At 43.2% G+C, this 15,857-nt stretch overlaps 6 protein-coding genes across 6 annotated transcripts; 3 read left to right on the top strand and 3 right to left on the bottom strand.

Annotated features, from left to right (window-relative positions):
• Window positions 1-423: 423 nt before the first annotated feature.
• AOL_s00078g509 (uncharacterized protein) lies at window positions 424-1,728 on the top strand (the record flags this gene model as incomplete). The annotated part of the gene is made up of 1 exon (XM_011123772.1): window positions 424-1,728. The coding sequence occupies one exon, from the start codon at window positions 424-426 to the stop codon at window positions 1,726-1,728; it is 1,305 nt and encodes a 434-aa protein (XP_011122074.1).
• Window positions 1,729-2,073: 345 nt separating this feature from the next.
• AOL_s00078g508 (uncharacterized protein) lies at window positions 2,074-3,321 on the bottom strand (the record flags this gene model as incomplete). The annotated part of the gene is made up of 1 exon (XM_011123771.1): window positions 2,074-3,321. The coding sequence occupies one exon, from the start codon at window positions 3,319-3,321 to the stop codon at window positions 2,074-2,076; it is 1,248 nt and encodes a 415-aa protein (XP_011122073.1).
• A 1,292-nt stretch (window positions 3,322-4,613) lies between these two features.
• On the top strand, window positions 4,614-5,510 carry AOL_s00078g507 (uncharacterized protein; the record flags this gene model as incomplete). The annotated part of the gene is made up of 1 exon (XM_011123770.1): window positions 4,614-5,510. One exon carries the CDS (start codon window positions 4,614-4,616, stop codon window positions 5,508-5,510), a length of 897 nt encoding a protein of 298 aa, XP_011122072.1.
• Window positions 5,511-6,353: 843 nt separating this feature from the next.
• On the top strand, window positions 6,354-7,661 carry AOL_s00078g506 (uncharacterized protein; the record flags this gene model as incomplete). Its single annotated transcript, XM_011123769.1, has 3 exons — window positions 6,354-6,980; window positions 7,040-7,147; window positions 7,212-7,661. 3 exons carry the CDS (start codon window positions 6,354-6,356, stop codon window positions 7,659-7,661), a joined length of 1,185 nt encoding a protein of 394 aa, XP_011122071.1.
• Window positions 7,662-7,968: 307 nt separating this feature from the next.
• Window positions 7,969-9,732, bottom strand: AOL_s00078g505 (uncharacterized protein; the record flags this gene model as incomplete). The annotated part of the gene is made up of 3 exons (XM_011123768.1): window positions 7,969-9,049; window positions 9,118-9,309; window positions 9,380-9,732. The coding sequence occupies 3 exons, from the start codon at window positions 9,730-9,732 to the stop codon at window positions 7,969-7,971; spliced, it is 1,626 nt and encodes a 541-aa protein (XP_011122070.1).
• A 3,659-nt stretch (window positions 9,733-13,391) lies between these two features.
• AOL_s00078g504 (uncharacterized protein) lies at window positions 13,392-14,732 on the bottom strand (the record flags this gene model as incomplete). The annotated part of the gene is made up of 3 exons (XM_011123767.1): window positions 13,392-14,025; window positions 14,106-14,363; window positions 14,554-14,732. 3 exons carry the CDS (start codon window positions 14,730-14,732, stop codon window positions 13,392-13,394), a joined length of 1,071 nt encoding a protein of 356 aa, XP_011122069.1.
• Between the last annotated feature and the right edge of the window lie 1,125 nt (window positions 14,733-15,857).

The raw sequence follows: 15,857 nt of genomic DNA, 5'->3' as shown, positions 1-15,857 counted from the left end.
GGGAGTCGAAATTACATGTAGTTAGTTCGATATCATATAATAGCATAGTACCTGCATATCGATATAATCTTATGTGCAAGATATCCGACAATTCATGAAATTTACCGTAGTCATGTCGTCAATGCAGTCATCGAACAGCCGTGAAAATGCAACAGACATTTCGCGTTGTCACTTCTTCGTGAGTCACGTCGCAGCCTTGCAGCCCAACTGGCAGACACATTTTATTGGTCGATACATCCACAGACGTGCAGGGTGGCAGATGGATCCTTGTATATAATCCCCACAACCTGTCAGACCCTCCTAAAATGCCATCCCTCAATTCTCTTCCAAAACCTCCTCTTCCCCTCACAGGAAAAAATATTTATATATATACCTTATATAGATAAATCAAGATCAAAAATCACTGGAAATTCTGGAAAGAAAATGACGTTGTTATATACCCCCAGGGCCAGCGCTGCTCCCTCGCGAGCCGCAGTTTCAACAATCCCAATCAAAAGATACCACTGCAAAACCAAACCCAAGATTCTAATCGCGAAACCCGTCGGAATGACGGTTCGAAGTCTCCCCATGGAGATCCAAGAGAAAATATTGGGCCATCTCCTCTGGTATGACCACTTTGCTGCGTCGATGGTATGCCCCGAATGGGCTGCACTTCTGCAATTGCCCAAGTTCCGACGAAAACGGTATTGCATTGAAACTTGGACCGAATTGGAAGATGAAAGAAGTTTTATACGAATAAATTCCGAAATGGAATTTCAACGGTATCATCCTGGCGAAACCGGACCGAAGGATTCCGATGGGTTTCTTATAGATATGGGAATGCATGGGTTACTCAGTACCGGGACAATGGTTCTCAGCATACGAGAAACTGGGGAGGCGAGGATTTACTTGGCTATACGGCAATCCAAGGAATCGTGGAAGGGGAAGGCTAAGGGGGAATATGCAGGGCCGATGACAGGACCTTATGAAAAAATGGCCACGGCGGACATTGCGCCGAAGCGCAGTCGGACGAGCAGGGATACGCAAAAGATTGAATTGAGTTTCCACGACATCACGGACTCGCCGTTGTTAGCCACGGATACTCAGTTTTACTATGGAGCTGATACGAACGAAAAGGTCCCAGATCATGTTCAAGCTATGGTAAAAATGGGAGCTAGAGCGAAATATTGGGCCAATGGTTACGAAAGCTGGAAGGAAATCAAACGGAGAGGGGATGATATCTCAGTACGGATTCTTGATAGAGAATATCTTACAGATGGGACCAGTTCACACTCTCGTAATCGCTGCGAGTTCGAAGACACGGAGGACACGACAATACCGGGTGTTCTCCCAATTTCATCGATGTCCATTACCACTGGAACAACGATCCAAGATATACTCGAGGGTATTAAAGAAGCTCTCATAGATGAACAAGACCTCGATGGTTTAGACGGTCCATTGGAATGTTGGGCTACATTTCAAGAGTATTTTCATCAAAAAACAGACGAGAATGGGCCTGAAGATGTGGACCTTCACCCTCGTCGGAAGATTTTCTTGAGCCTTTGGAATTTGAGTCGGTGCTCGTTGGATATGAAAAAAGGTTATGTGGACTGTGGTTGCGATGGAACTTCACGTCATTGTGCTTGTCACTGGGACATTGAAGGAGATGAGCGGCCGTGGTATGAAGGTGAGATGCTTTATAGAAGGCATTTTCTAGGATCCGCGTCTAGTGATGAGGATGAATACTAGGTAATATATTCGTCAAAAAAGCTTTCTCACCGAAGGGACCTGTAGTTGTTACAGGATGCTGATTGGAATATGCATAGATATTGCAGGAGCACTGGCTCATAAATTCGGATAACGCAGGAAAACCGATTCTATATTTAATAGGGTGCTGGAGTATACATGCAATTAGATCGAGCAACGACACAAACGACATAACGTCCATTTTAACTTCAAGGAATAGTTCGATGTTCCCGGACCGGGAGCAATTCAGAGGATGGTGGTAAATGTGGCCGGCGGAAGATGTTACGCCTTTTGTAATGACCTTAGTAACTTTTATTATATAGCGTATTGCAGCGGAAAGGGAAACACTTACAGTCCCTCGTTTGGTATTAAAAGCGGGTATCTCCTTAGTAGCTTCCATTCGGGATCACGATCCATAACATCATCAATATTCGCAATCTCCAATTTTATAGCCTCATTGTCATTTTTGGGATGTATTGCTTTCCATAGTCTAGGGGTGCGTGCAATATTTTGAGGAAAAACAAATTCAGGGGAGGCCAGTCCAATCGCAACAACTTCCAGTTTCCTTGAAGGCCTCAGTAGCGAAGCATTTCCGTTTTCCTCGTTTCCGTATTGCTGCTGTAGCTTCTCTCTTTCATAGAGCATAGCTTCAAATGCCGTTTTGACAAAGCTAGATTCTCCTATTATACTGTCTCTAAACACTTCATCCTCTAAAATTTCTCGATGATCCGAGTTAGGCGGTATTTCCAAAAAAAGTAATTGTAGGTTGCGAAAGGCGTGAAGGGGAAATTCCGGGAGGGATCTCGGAGGGATGGTGGATCTGAAATGAGTTTCATTCCGTACTTCAGCCAAGCTGAACTCGACCTTCTGAGGTACTGCAAGCTCCACAAGATTGGGACATCCGCGACCTAAATTGACAAGACTCTGGGTGCTAAGGCAATTCTGAAATAATCGGGACGAACTGAAGGAAGATGTTGAAACTGTACAAATGGACAAAATCTTCAAGGTATTTCCGGCGCGCTTGGAGATTATACTATCGAGGTTTTTGGGGCCATTGGTTGCACAATTGAACACTAACTCCACAGGTTTATGTAACTTCGGTAATATGGTATCCGCATATACGCCTTTCTGTCGGTTCGTCAGTCGAAACCGGTTAATTTGAGTTATTGGCACCATTTTCTTGATGATCCGGCGACCATAGCCGTGAATGGGTGTCTGGTACTCTGTCAAATTCGAAATTTTAATATTATATCGTTTTGAACCGACTATGAGGCCGTCATTGAAAGTATAATTCACGCTGAGCGATCTTAAAGAGCCTGCGCTAGCTTCGAGTATTCCTAGCAATGCCGGCATGTCCTTTACAGTCTCAACATCTCCCCACCGCAGCGTACTCAGGGAAGTAAATTTGCTGAATTCGGGCAGATCTTGGTCTCTCAAGCCTGTCAATTTGTCAAAATAAAGGCATTCGAGAGAGCTACCGTGATGATTGGCCAAATGAACGAGGATTCTTCCTTCTGGGTTCAGACTAGATCGCCATCTATCAGATCGCCAAATGATTTTGTTAGCATAACTGATTTTACTGCTATAGTCTAGCATATTGATATTTTTGAAGGCTAGCTATATAGATGGGTGTATATAGGTATTCTAACATAAACTTTCGCAGCTGTCTATCCCAAAGTTTCAAAAGGAAGGCATAGATCAATTCGTTGACCATTTTACTAGCCCCATCCCTCCAAACCATTCGGTCTGAGGGGTCCGGAGATTCTACGTGAGCCAATAAGACTACATTTTCGACTAAATGTATTTTCGAGTGATTCGGGTTTCCTACGACGAAAGATCGTATGAACTTGGCGGGGAGGGTGATTCCGCACCAAAGCCCGATAATTATGGTTTTATAGAGAGTTGATGATGCGACTTCATTGAACCGTCGAGATACAAGTGATAGTGCCCAAAGATCATGTCGTGAGAGCTGTCAATTTGCGCAGGCTATGTTAGCCTCGATGCGCGGGGTTGGCACCCACTTCGATCTATAGATCTATAGAGGAACTCATTTTACCAATTTGACGATAGACTTACTGAGCGGAAGATTAAATCAAAGATTTCTTGGGGGAACTTCATTCTGGGATCCGGGATCAATATAATTTTATATAGCTTGTGGCAATAATTTAGCGGTGGGTGTATAGTAAAGTGAATCAGCAGTCGCGTTCTAGTTATTATCACAGCTGTAAGGCATTAGGGAAGACATTAGGGAAGTTCGCCACGCATGCGAGGGGAGCACCATGCAGCAAACCTATCGGAAGAAGTAAGTTTGCTGACTTGCTCAACGAATGGGGGAAACCGTCGTGGTAATAGAATGATTAATTGATTTCAGGCTGATAAAAATCGATGTTCATTCAGCTATCACTCAGAAAAATACCGAGGAATACTGCGTTAGATGCTTAATACCATGAGATAATTATCCGATATATATCGCGATTCTATTAGCCAAAAATTTGATTCCCGAGAGCTTGGGCTGGATCCTTGTAGTAACAATTGGGTACATACACGCAAGTACCACAATTTGACTATTATACCTGAAGCCTTGAGCTACACCATGTTTTTTTGCGTCCCTTTACCACCCACTTTCTGCTGGGACGACCTCTTGTAAATTTTAAATCTGTCTCTAGAAGTACACAGTTGCGATAGCGAATTCCGAGTTCGATCATGGTGCCAAATGTTAATGTTGGAAGTACCTTTCGGCTAGAAATTAGGAATTCAACTAAGCCTTTCAACCAACTCTAAAACTTAATCACGACCATAACTCTTAAGATCTAGCTGACATATGGAAAATCAAAGCGGCGAATTCGAATATAACGGAGCGTATATGCATGAACATATAGGCATTTCAGATGTCCATTCTTTCCCTTCCAGTGGAGATTCAAACAGAAATACTCCTAAACATCCGATGGCCTGACCACTTCACCGCCTCTAAAGTCTGCCCTCTGTGGGCTTCAATCCTCCGGGCTAAAGAATTCCGAGAAAGACGCTACTACACCAAGAATGATTTCAGATACTACCACAAACTTCCAATTTACGACTCGTTGACTCCATATCTACCTCGAGCCTCCGAGCCCGGTGGATACGTTTATTCCGATGACATTATACCTTGTCAAAATGTTCTTCTTCAATACTGCGTTCTTGTGGCACAGTTCCGTCCTGGGAGAGAAAGTACCGTATTCTTGAGGGTGTTGCCTCGTTGCAACTCAAATGCAACAGAGCTGCAAAATCTGCTTCAATGGCCTCATGATCACCGCGACTTGATTACAAAATATGCGTTGAAGGATATGGCGAATTACCATAGATCTATTTCGAGTTTGATCACATACGATTTAATCGATATTACGAATTCACCTTTGTTATCATGGGATACGACTATATTTTCGGAAACCAGTCGGGGTCTCAACAACGACATAAGTGCTGGGGTTCACCACAGCCCGCGCCTTCTCGAATTCTTGTATAAGTTCTGGAAGGTGACAAGATACGGGTATCAAAGGACAGCGCATCATTTATCTACTCGAAGTGCTGCAAATAGGTATGAAGGTGGATTCGAGAGGGAAAACTGGGATGGGTTCGGACAAACGTTTCAGGATCTTTTGGAAGCCGTGAAAGCTCGCGTAGAGGCTGATATCCTCCCAGACCCTGCAGTCATAAGTTGTTGGAGTATGGTTACCGATTACCTCTGGTATGAGACTAGTCCGGTTGGGATCATCGTTGTTCATGTTGAGATTCTGGTGGAGAAGCCGTAGGTTGTACGCTGTACTGCGGAATTAATTGTACAGAATCAATTGTCGATACAAATACTGCTATAGAAATGCAACGTAGAATATTTGCTGCATGACAGCGCACCGCTCGAAATGAATGGGGGAAGTTTCAAAGCTCAGATGGTATCTGGGAGAAGTACGGAGTAGTAGCAACTTACAATCAGAACACAATTAATATACCGTGAAGTTGAATAAAACGTGATACCTAGAACTATTTCATTAATGCATTAGCTATAGCTCAAGCTAGGCTACTTAAAGAGCGAATAGGAGCTATCTAATCAGTGTTGCTGGCTCACTAGCTTCCCCTGTTTCATCTTCTATCGGCACTTGAGAAAACCTTGGCCCACCAAACTAACAGGGCGAAGGACTAACGAAAATTGATGCTTAGAGAAGTTTCATCCACGGCCAAGCATGCCGAATTTATACAGTTCATCGCGAATCGGGTTGTTTTATGTTTTGACCGACGTACTCCTGTAGACATGGTAGCTCTACGCCTCGCCGCTGGTTTTCGGAGATATTGTGACTATGGTTTAACTTTTTTGAGATATCGTTATCCGAGTGTCGTTCTCGAGCTATCATAAATACTGAGGCGTCTATCTTCAGGTAAATTTCAGTACTGTCACCTCTTCAATCACATATAAACCCATTTTTTCCCTATTTAGATAATTTTACGTAAACTTACTATACAATTGCTTTCGCACTTTTTCGCTTCTTCTCTGACGACCCCTAATTATTTACCCCGAGAGATTTCGAGCCTCAAATAATCAACTAATACACAGCGATAGCTCGCATTCTATATATACTCCTAATAGTTCCCGAAGCGAAAAAATGGATTCTTCACCTCTCGCGGCGTTAACACTCGAAGAGCAAGCAAAGCTACAAAAATTTTGGAGTCTTCTACTAGAGACATTCGCAAAACCTCCTTCGACAACTGGAAGTAAAATAATAGACCATTTAGAAGTAGACGTCGCCAATCAATATGAACTTGATCAACTTAACACCGCCTTATCCGACCACACAGTAGAGCACCTCCATACAGCATTTTGGCAATTCGTCAAACATGAAAACCCCGACGCCGTAGTGCTTCGTTTTCTGCGCGCAAGGAGCTGGGATGTTAACAGGGCTTTAATGAAGATAATATCAACCCTCTGTTGGCGGCTCAAATTCGGTGTCGAAGATCTTCTCAGAGGAGGCGAATTAGCTGCCACTACGGATTCCGATCAGGGCTTAATACATCAATTTAGAATCGGAAAGGCTTACATCCATGGTTTTGACAAAGAAAACAGACCGGTGTGCATCATTTCTCCAAGATTACATCAGTCGGGCGATCAGAGTCCTGAGAGTATAGAGAAACTCACGGTTTATATTATGGAAACGACGAGACTTTTGTGCCAAGAACCTAACGATACATCGTGTATTGTGTTTGATATGACAGGTTTTGGATTTTATAATATGGTATGCATGTTGAGATCCCTAATGAGTATATCTTGCACGCTAAAACGTTCAAATCTTAGGATTATACCGCTGTCAGGTTCATAATCGACTGCCTTCAGTCACATTATCCAGAATCTCTTGGCGTGTGTCTTATTCACAACGCCCCATGGGTCTTCCAGGGTATTTGGGTTAGTATTCTACGTTTTTCTGGTGGTATGAAGGCTTTTAACTGATATTCTGAATTTAAAACAGAGTGTAATCAAGGCGTGGCTTCACCCTGTCATTGCGTCTAAGATCCAGTTTACTTATACTGCAAATGATCTTTCGAAATTCATAAGCCCACAGCATGCCCCGAAGTTCCTAGGAGGCAAGGAAGACTGGATATATGAGTACTTAGAGCCTAGTTCCGACGAGAACTCTGCCATAACAGACCCGACTACGGCCAACATTCTTGAGAAAGAGACTGCCGAAAAAGTTAAAAAGGATATTGTCAAAGAATATGAACAAGCCACTGGAAGATGGGCTAAAGAGGATATAATGGGCGAGGTGACAGAAGCGAAAGATGAAAGAAATCCATTGGTAGAGAAGCTAAAACAAAATTATTGGGCATCAGATAAATTTGTACGGGCGAGAACCTATAGCGATCGAGTTGGCGTATTGGGCGCTTGCGGGAAGATCAATACCGGTTCTGAGAAATTCTAGTGCTGCTATGAAGCAACTTCGAGTCTATGATATATATATTCCAGATTGAGGTCGAATCGCATGTAGATTTGATATAGAGCAAAGATAATGTACTAAATACAAGACATCCAAAAAGAAGCACGCTATGAACAAAGGAGAACGTATCCTTCATGGGCTATCATGCAACTGATGATAATCCAACGACGATAAAGAAAAAAGTTTGGTTCACTAGGTACTCTGGACCGTCATCATTACCCTTTACTATCTACATTCTGTGCTTCAAAATAAGCCTTTGCCTTACCCTGGAAGGTTATATATAGGAAAGCTATCAATGGACCAGCTCATCAATAACTTTCGCATCACCATCTCCCTCTGCAATAATATCTTTCTCGGCTCTTGAAATCAACTCTCTGCACTTCTCATTTCTTGGTACAAAGCAGCACTGGAATGGATGCGGGTGTGAAACGGTCCCTGATGTCGCCCCCATCTCTGGTTCAATCTCGAGTCCAGTAACCGGATCTACCGGTTTCTTGATGTCGAAGACGGCAAGAGTCTGGGCGATAGTTAGGAAAGTACTAGCGTCCGCCAATTGCTGCCCTGGACAAATCCTTCTTCCGAATCCGAACACAAATTTCTTTGGGTTGAGTTCGGGCTTTTCCTTGAGAAACCTCTCAGGGTTGAAAGTCTCTGGGTCGGTGTAGGTTTTTGGGTCTCGAGAAAACCAGTGAATAGAGGGCACAATAATAGCTCCCTTTGGAATGCGATATCCGCCGTATTCGTCTTCGGTATCGACTGTATGAGGAAAGCCGGCTGGTACGATCGGGTTGAAGCGTAGCGACTCTTTGAACACAGCCTCTACATATGGCAAGTCCACGCGATCATTAAATCCTGGCAATCTGTCGTTTCCAATAACGCGATCGATCTCCTCCTGCGCCTTCCTCTGCACTTCTGGATGGAACATCATAGTTCGGAAGAAAAAAGCCAGAGCAGCAACCGTGGTATCTGAGCCACCGCCGTACAATGAAATGGCACTATCTTTGATAAGTTTCCATTCCTCTGCTCGGTCTTTCTCATTCAAAACTTTCTTTTCGTGTCTATCCAACAGCCCGGAAACGTACGAAGGCCTATTCTCGCTACGTTTTCTCTGTAGAACGACGAACTCAAATGGCACGTTTGTTGTATCTGTAACCGTTTTATTATAGCCGCGCGCAATGCCTTTGAATTCCATACCAGGTAGCCACTCTGGGAAGTGCCGTAGCCAAGGGATATTGTCGACAATCCAAGCACCGGCTGCTGTAGCCTCGCTAAATGCCGACATCATTCTATCGACGAGGTTGATGAGGGGGTCAAAACCGTTGAGATTCGGTTTGTATCCGTATAAGGTATCCAATACAATGGAACTCGAGGTACTAATTAAGTAACAGTCATTAGTACCTTGTAAAGTCTAAGGGTATGCCAGAAAGGAGTTTAAACCTACGCATGTAAGTTGGCTACATATTTATCAGGGTTACTCAGGGTCCGGAACAAGAATCGCTGGACGTGAGTGTGGATTAATGGATGAAGTTTCCGTATAGCAGTGTTACTGCCAATCTGCCATGCTGCGAGTTTACGTTGTTGTTTGAAGTTCTTGTTGTAATCCTGGAAAGTAACGATATGACCCATGCCGCACCTACATACGTGGTTAGGAATGTTAGCTATCTACGGTACCAGAATTTAAAGTGATCTTGAATGCGTTTTACATTTCGCCAGCGAAAAACAGATGTGGCCTAGAGGAATAGTTGGACTGCCGTCGAACCAAGAGCTCTTCTGCAATATCCAAATCGTGGATCAGGATTATTGTCTGCCCCAGAACAGTTATAGAACTGATCGGACCATAAAGGTCTTTGTGTTTGAGCCAGTGCTGCCATTCCGGAGGGCCGGGTGGTGGGAGATCATTAATATTTCCCACAATTGCTGAACCCTTGGGACCGGGGGGCAGTGGTAGTTTCTTTTGCTGTGAGGCAACAATTTGTCGAACTGCTAATATAGCAGTTAGGAGGGCACCTCCATAGAGAATCGGCCCTCCAGTCTTGAGGTCATCCACGGAAAGCATTTTTAATGATGAACGTAAATATAACTATGTTGGTGCAAGTAGAGTACCCGGCGCACTGGCGCTTGGGTTGCGCGGGATCCATGGTCCCTTTATATGGAATTGTGCGACCTCAAATGCATGAACTGCAACGTGTCGGATAATCCATATTTTTCTTTCGTATTTGCTGTTCAAAAGTAGGGGGGCGTCTGTTCAAAGAGTTCATGGGATATATCTGCTGGGCATGTGTATTTTCCCGCCATTTTTTCTTCCAGACGTACATTCAGCTGGTTGTCTGTCTCGAAGAATTTCTCACTTTTCGACTGGGGTATCTATATCAAGGCATATGCCGGCAGACAACGCCCATAATAGATGCTGTCTGTTGAAAAAGATTGACCCACCGTGAAGACAATGACCCGGCACCGCGGTATCCACACCTTGCTAGGGTCCTATGGACGGGGTTTGATTCGTTCGCGAGTTGTTAGGCTAGCCGACTTTAGCTTAGAGCCGCCCCACTATCATGGGTTATCCTGAGACTTCCCGGCCTTCCGACACTATTGAAGCCAATTGCGCCAGCCGATTAATAATTCGGCTAGCCCTGAATAGGTCACCAGAGCATGCCAGAAAGCGTCCCCCATACCACAGAAAGGCTAAAAAAATTATTTGTGAAATCACTTTTTGTCGAGATGCTCAGACTTAGACGTCTAGATTACCATACTATTTGCAAATATGAACATATTTATGTGCGTTACTTCGTCGGTTGGAATTGCAAGGCAGAGTATTTTGAGACAAATATGGGGATCTTTCGCCACCTATTCAAAAACCTGCTTTGAAGACGAGAAAAACTCGAGAACCGAGCGGATAGATGGACTGATGTTATCTTAATGCAAGGGTAACCTGAAAGCGCACATGCATATTCCATACACAAAGAAATATGAAAGTGGGCCGGGCTTTGCGGAATAAACAATCGATCACGACAGCTCAGAGGAAACATGAATAAACCCGGCCTCGCTGCTCTATGAGTATGTAGACTCCTTTGTCATATTCTTTATTGAGGTACAGGCCAGATCCCAAGAGCCCCAGATAGTAGATTTAACAAAAACCCCGCCTTTTCAAGCCGATTACGAAAAAACACGTTAGCGTCCATGGGTCCACCTAGACTATATCGATAAAGCCGAATCAGCTTACGAATGGAGAAGGTGGAAAAGCCAAGACTTGGTGATACACACGCTTCCCACATGGCTCCACACTTGGAACGGAGACTACCCATTTTGGTCGTGACCATGCATGCGTATATATATATTTCACATAACGATATTATTTTAAGGAAACTGGCGTCTTTACAGACTCCACGTGGGCCGCGACTACCACGATAAGTCGCCGTTTGGTATGTGTTGACCTTGTTGTATTCGAAACGGTGCATGTTCCTGAGCTTAAGATGTTCACAGCCATGTTCATTTGGTCGGTTATGCCGTTTACGCAATAAACACAGCTATTGTTTGTTCTTTTCGAATTTTCAAATCTACATTTATAGTATCTATAGTGTATAAGTCCGACGAGTAGACCTATCATCAAAGGTATTGAATGGAGCCTGCCACAGCAGAGTACAAGATGAATCAATATTTGCGTTTTGTTGAACCATATATACTTAAGTACTTCTACATGGAGCTAGCTAGATGTACCTTTGGGTCTAGATCATGCTGCCAACCAAACGAACCAAGTTTCATGTATGTGTGCTTGTGGAGATTTCTATCGCACCTTCGAGTCAAGGCTCTACACAAGTTCGAAACTATATGCAACGTTTGTCGTCCTCTGTCCCTTTTCATGAGAAAAAAGATTAAATGCTGAACAACAAACTCCGCTTGTGCTGATCTGTAAACTAGAATTAATCCTGCGCCAGAGCGGCACAGTTTTCGACTGGTCTTCTATAGCTATAGTCAATTTTCGCTGCAAGAAACTTTTTTTAGAACTAGAAGAATGATTATAGCATACGGCGGGACTTTGTTAGAACTTTTAGAACGACGCCCGTAATTTTCCTACTATTCAAAGTCTCTCTACAACGCTAAAATTACCTGGAAGATGACTCTGGAAAATTACTCTAGACTAGATCGATATGTGGCTTTTTTGAGGAAGCTTCGAATTTGAAAAAAAAGCGCTATGCAATTGTCTCGTAAGCCGATTAAATACGAAATAGCCCAAAACTAACCCGTCTTGAAGAGAAAGAATTCTATCAGGAATATACTGATAATATTTTGGTTTTCCATAGGCTGTGGCCACTTTATTCATTCTTTAGCTCCAGTGTTTTAATGTAAGGAGAGAAGTTAATATGTGATACCATAATCATCCTTGGATGAGGCAGCCAACCGCCAACCTGCCTATCAAGGACCTCCGCTAAAGCTTCAAAGATACTGTGGTCCCAAATGGGAAACCTTCCCCCCTCCTGCTTCTCTAGGTTCTTGAGAAAACAATTATATTTATCCCAAGAAAGATTTAGGTATCTCGCTTCCCATTGATGGGCTTGTAAGCGGGTGTATTTGTATCGACATTCGGCCAGCGCAGCATACCATTGCTCATGTCTTTTATAAAAGTGAGCTATCGCACAAAACAACACTCCATAATCTGGACTGTAGTGCTTATCTAAAGACGGGTCAGTGCCATTACTAGTTATTGGTCGATTATATATGTCTCCTATAGCGTCAATTGTAACTTTCAATGACTTCACCATAGTTTCGAATGGCACATCCGCGTAGTGAAACAAGTAGCGTAAAATAGAAACCAGATCCTTTTCTACACCTAGTCTCTCCAGGAGTATACCAAGTTTTCCAGAGAATTCTTCAGCCACTAAACTAGGTTCAGAACTAAAAGCTCTGAAATATTGATCGGGGCCTATATCGAACATAATAAAGTTTTTTACGAACTGATCGTCGATAGCTATGTAATCCATGTCGTTGTAGAAGACCAAATTGACATGATTCTATGTTTAAATTCGTTAGGTTATCTCGATAGACTGGATTAATTGAGCGACTTGCATGTTAGTCCTGAAGGCAAAAGTTCTTACAATTGATCCTAAGAGTATGCACTTAAGTAACACTCCTGAAGGACTCAAGCCGAATTCAAACCCCGCCAATAATGCATAGCGCAGAATTTTATCTAATAAGGTATCGTTGATTCCTCGATTCTGGTCCAAGGAATTAAAAGCCGCCGTACAAAGCCAAGAAATTACCCTATTAGTAAAGATTTTGTTAGTTTAATACTGCTAAGGGCGCCCAAGTAGTTAATAGTTATGGCTTTTTGTAGATACTTTTCGTTTTCAAGAAACATATCTGGAGCTTCAGCTGCTATCAACTTTACTATGCCCATACATCCCTCTCGTCTCTGTACAGGGGCCTGAGAGACAAATGCTCCCGAAATTGCGTACTAGATATAAAACCGCTGTCAGAAAATCTTATTGAATGTAAATACCGTCGCTATTGGTGGGTCTCAAAGTTTAGACCTGGAACACGCAAGCAATCGATGGAGAATTGATGGATGGCTTAGGGCCGTACGCGAAGAGTAGATATCACCTGTTGATCGCAACTCCGGAGCGACCACTCTCCTTTTGAACACCGTTGCTGAATTTCTTCGAGGTCCCCACGCAGTGCTACCTTGAGGATATTATCGATACCATCTAAATGTTCTATCGCCTAGTATGATCTTAAGGACACCAATAGGCCTAGTGTATATTGCTCTCTTGATCGACACAGTATATTTAAAACTCTGCTATCGCCGAGCCTAGAATGCGATTGGTCTCGCTTCGGTCGTAGTATTATGTTTGTATCTGTCATCTCAAAGGTCTCGTCGCCCGGGCTTCTAAACTGCATCTTTTTAATATTCACCATCGCCGTGTGTCCTTTGATTTTTTTAGTTTGTGAATGAAGCAGAAGTTTTGTCAGTTTATTTGTCCGGGTAATTGATGTAATGCCCTGTTCAAGGTCGCGAGTGGAGGATGATTTTATGAGACTTAGTCCTCCTGTATCGACACCCGTCGTAGAAATACCTCTTAAGCATTTTAGTAGCTTTCGGAAATCTTCGGACGCCCCTTCATAGGTCTCTAGTTCCGGCTCAACCTCAATTGACTGGGCTAAGCGCGGTAGAATTTCTCGTATGTTTCTCTCTGCGAAAACTTCGAGGTTATTTAGTTCAAGCCTCTCAATATTGCTAATAAGAGCGTCGATATCATCATCTAGGAGTTTTGGTGGCTCATTTGTGAATTCTTTAGCGTTCGATTGAGGTGGTGCACCCGGCTGGTATTGAACAACCCATGATTCAGTACTTTGCCTATTTTGATAATTAGTAAATGTTCCATACACCTTGAACTTAGGAGAAGACACGAAAAGACGCCTCAGTATCTACCGCACCTTTCATGAGCCGAATAAGTCATAATGTTGGGGAGTGAGGCAACAGCGAACAAGGAAAACAGGCCCGAAACGCCCGACTTTGTCGAAGATACCATCGGGAAGGGGTTTCCGGGCTCCAAAATTTTGGAGGTTTGTCTGTTTATATTTGGTGTTGGCGTAGCTATCAAATCTGTTGGATATCCTGTCGGTGTCGGTGGGTTCCGTCGTGGTTTCTTTTGAAAACCCCATAGTTTTAGGAATTTTTTCAGCTGGTCAATACTATTTATCCATTACAAAATCATAGATGCATGTTAGCAGATCATATCATATCATGTAGACAACAACATACATCCGTTCCACGTCTCTGATGAAGAAGAAGATATACTCTTATGGTCACAGACGATTGGCGACTATACTATTAAGATATAACCCCGCGCTAAAGTTATACACGAACTGGAGTTTAATTTACCTTATTTCAAAGCTATGGTCGTTCCTCAAAGTTTCAATGGTGGATTGGTATGTGCCTTGGCTAGCAAGGTCGAGTATGATTTCTTTGTGTTTTTCGATATCGGTTTCGTATATGTTTGCGGCTGCCCTTCTCTTTGGCCGTGTTACAGTCGATACAGGGGGTTTCCACTGTAGCTCCATGTTCGCCTGGCTATAGCGCCTATTAAAAATCTCAAATAACAACCGAAGTAATAAAGCTCGGGCCGATATATAATAGATAGAGATCACCTACTAGGTAATATAGACCTTGAAACTGTGTTATCTTGAACGAAATCAGATCAGGATATTTGAAGTAGAGATGGCGACTCGAGCTCCTTTATATAAGAGATTACGATAGCCCAATCGCTCACAATTGCACAATCTCGTTCTGGAATCGTTTTTATCAGCCTGATGATAGTCCACGCATGCCACCCTGTTGTTCCTGCAAGCTGGTTGATGTTGAGTAACCCACCCTTCTGTTCTATTGGCTATACAGCCAACAACCGGGCTGCCAAGATGTACTCCATCCTTCACCATGTTCCGCCACATCCATAAAGGGAATTCCACTATCCAAAATTGGAGCTCAACTTTATTCGATCCTAAATAGGAATTACACTTTCAAAATAATACTACACAACACATTTTCTAGGATATTAACTCTCCCCAAACGTCATGAGAGACGAACCAACTTTTACCTCCAATTATCACCAGCTATCAATAGAGTCGAAAAGTATCTTAGTAGAAAAAGATATAAATTCTACCTTCCACGGGTCGTGTTTTGTTTATTACAATATATTGCCCATCGAATTCATAGTTTTGAATCTTGATCTCGTTCCTCGACATCATCAGAGAACATATATCAGCCCCGATGATGCAGAGATATTTAGATACAGTTCTAGACCGACCCAACAACACTTTTTCTGCTCATATGGAGGATCTTTTTATCCTTCCAAGACAGGATGCTACCGCTGTGGCCACAGAAACATGCCCCTCTCCAAGTCCTACTGGTCCCAGTAGCAACAAACGTAACTTTCAAGGTTCGTAACTGCACCCTCGGCTACCCTCCTTACACACCCGAGCATTTTCCTGATGCATGGACTGTTGATTAATATTTTATTTGCATACGAAAAGATTCCAAGCGAGCAGACGCACCTGTAGATAATCAATATCACTCTAACAGCCGCAATACTCCCGAAAAGAGTGCAGAGCACTCGACCCTTCCCCTACATCAACTTGGCTCTGAGCAGCATGACCCCATACTCCGATGGCTAAATCAAGGCCTTAAAG

Source organism: Orbilia oligospora (assembly GCF_000225545.1).
Source record: "Orbilia oligospora ATCC 24927 unplaced genomic scaffold scaffold00078, whole genome shotgun sequence".
NCBI classification, from domain to species: Eukaryota; Fungi; Ascomycota; class Orbiliomycetes; order Orbiliales; family Orbiliaceae; genus Orbilia; species Orbilia oligospora.
Note: the sequence above shows the minus strand (reverse complement) of the source record. Positions and strands in the feature narration are given on the sequence as shown.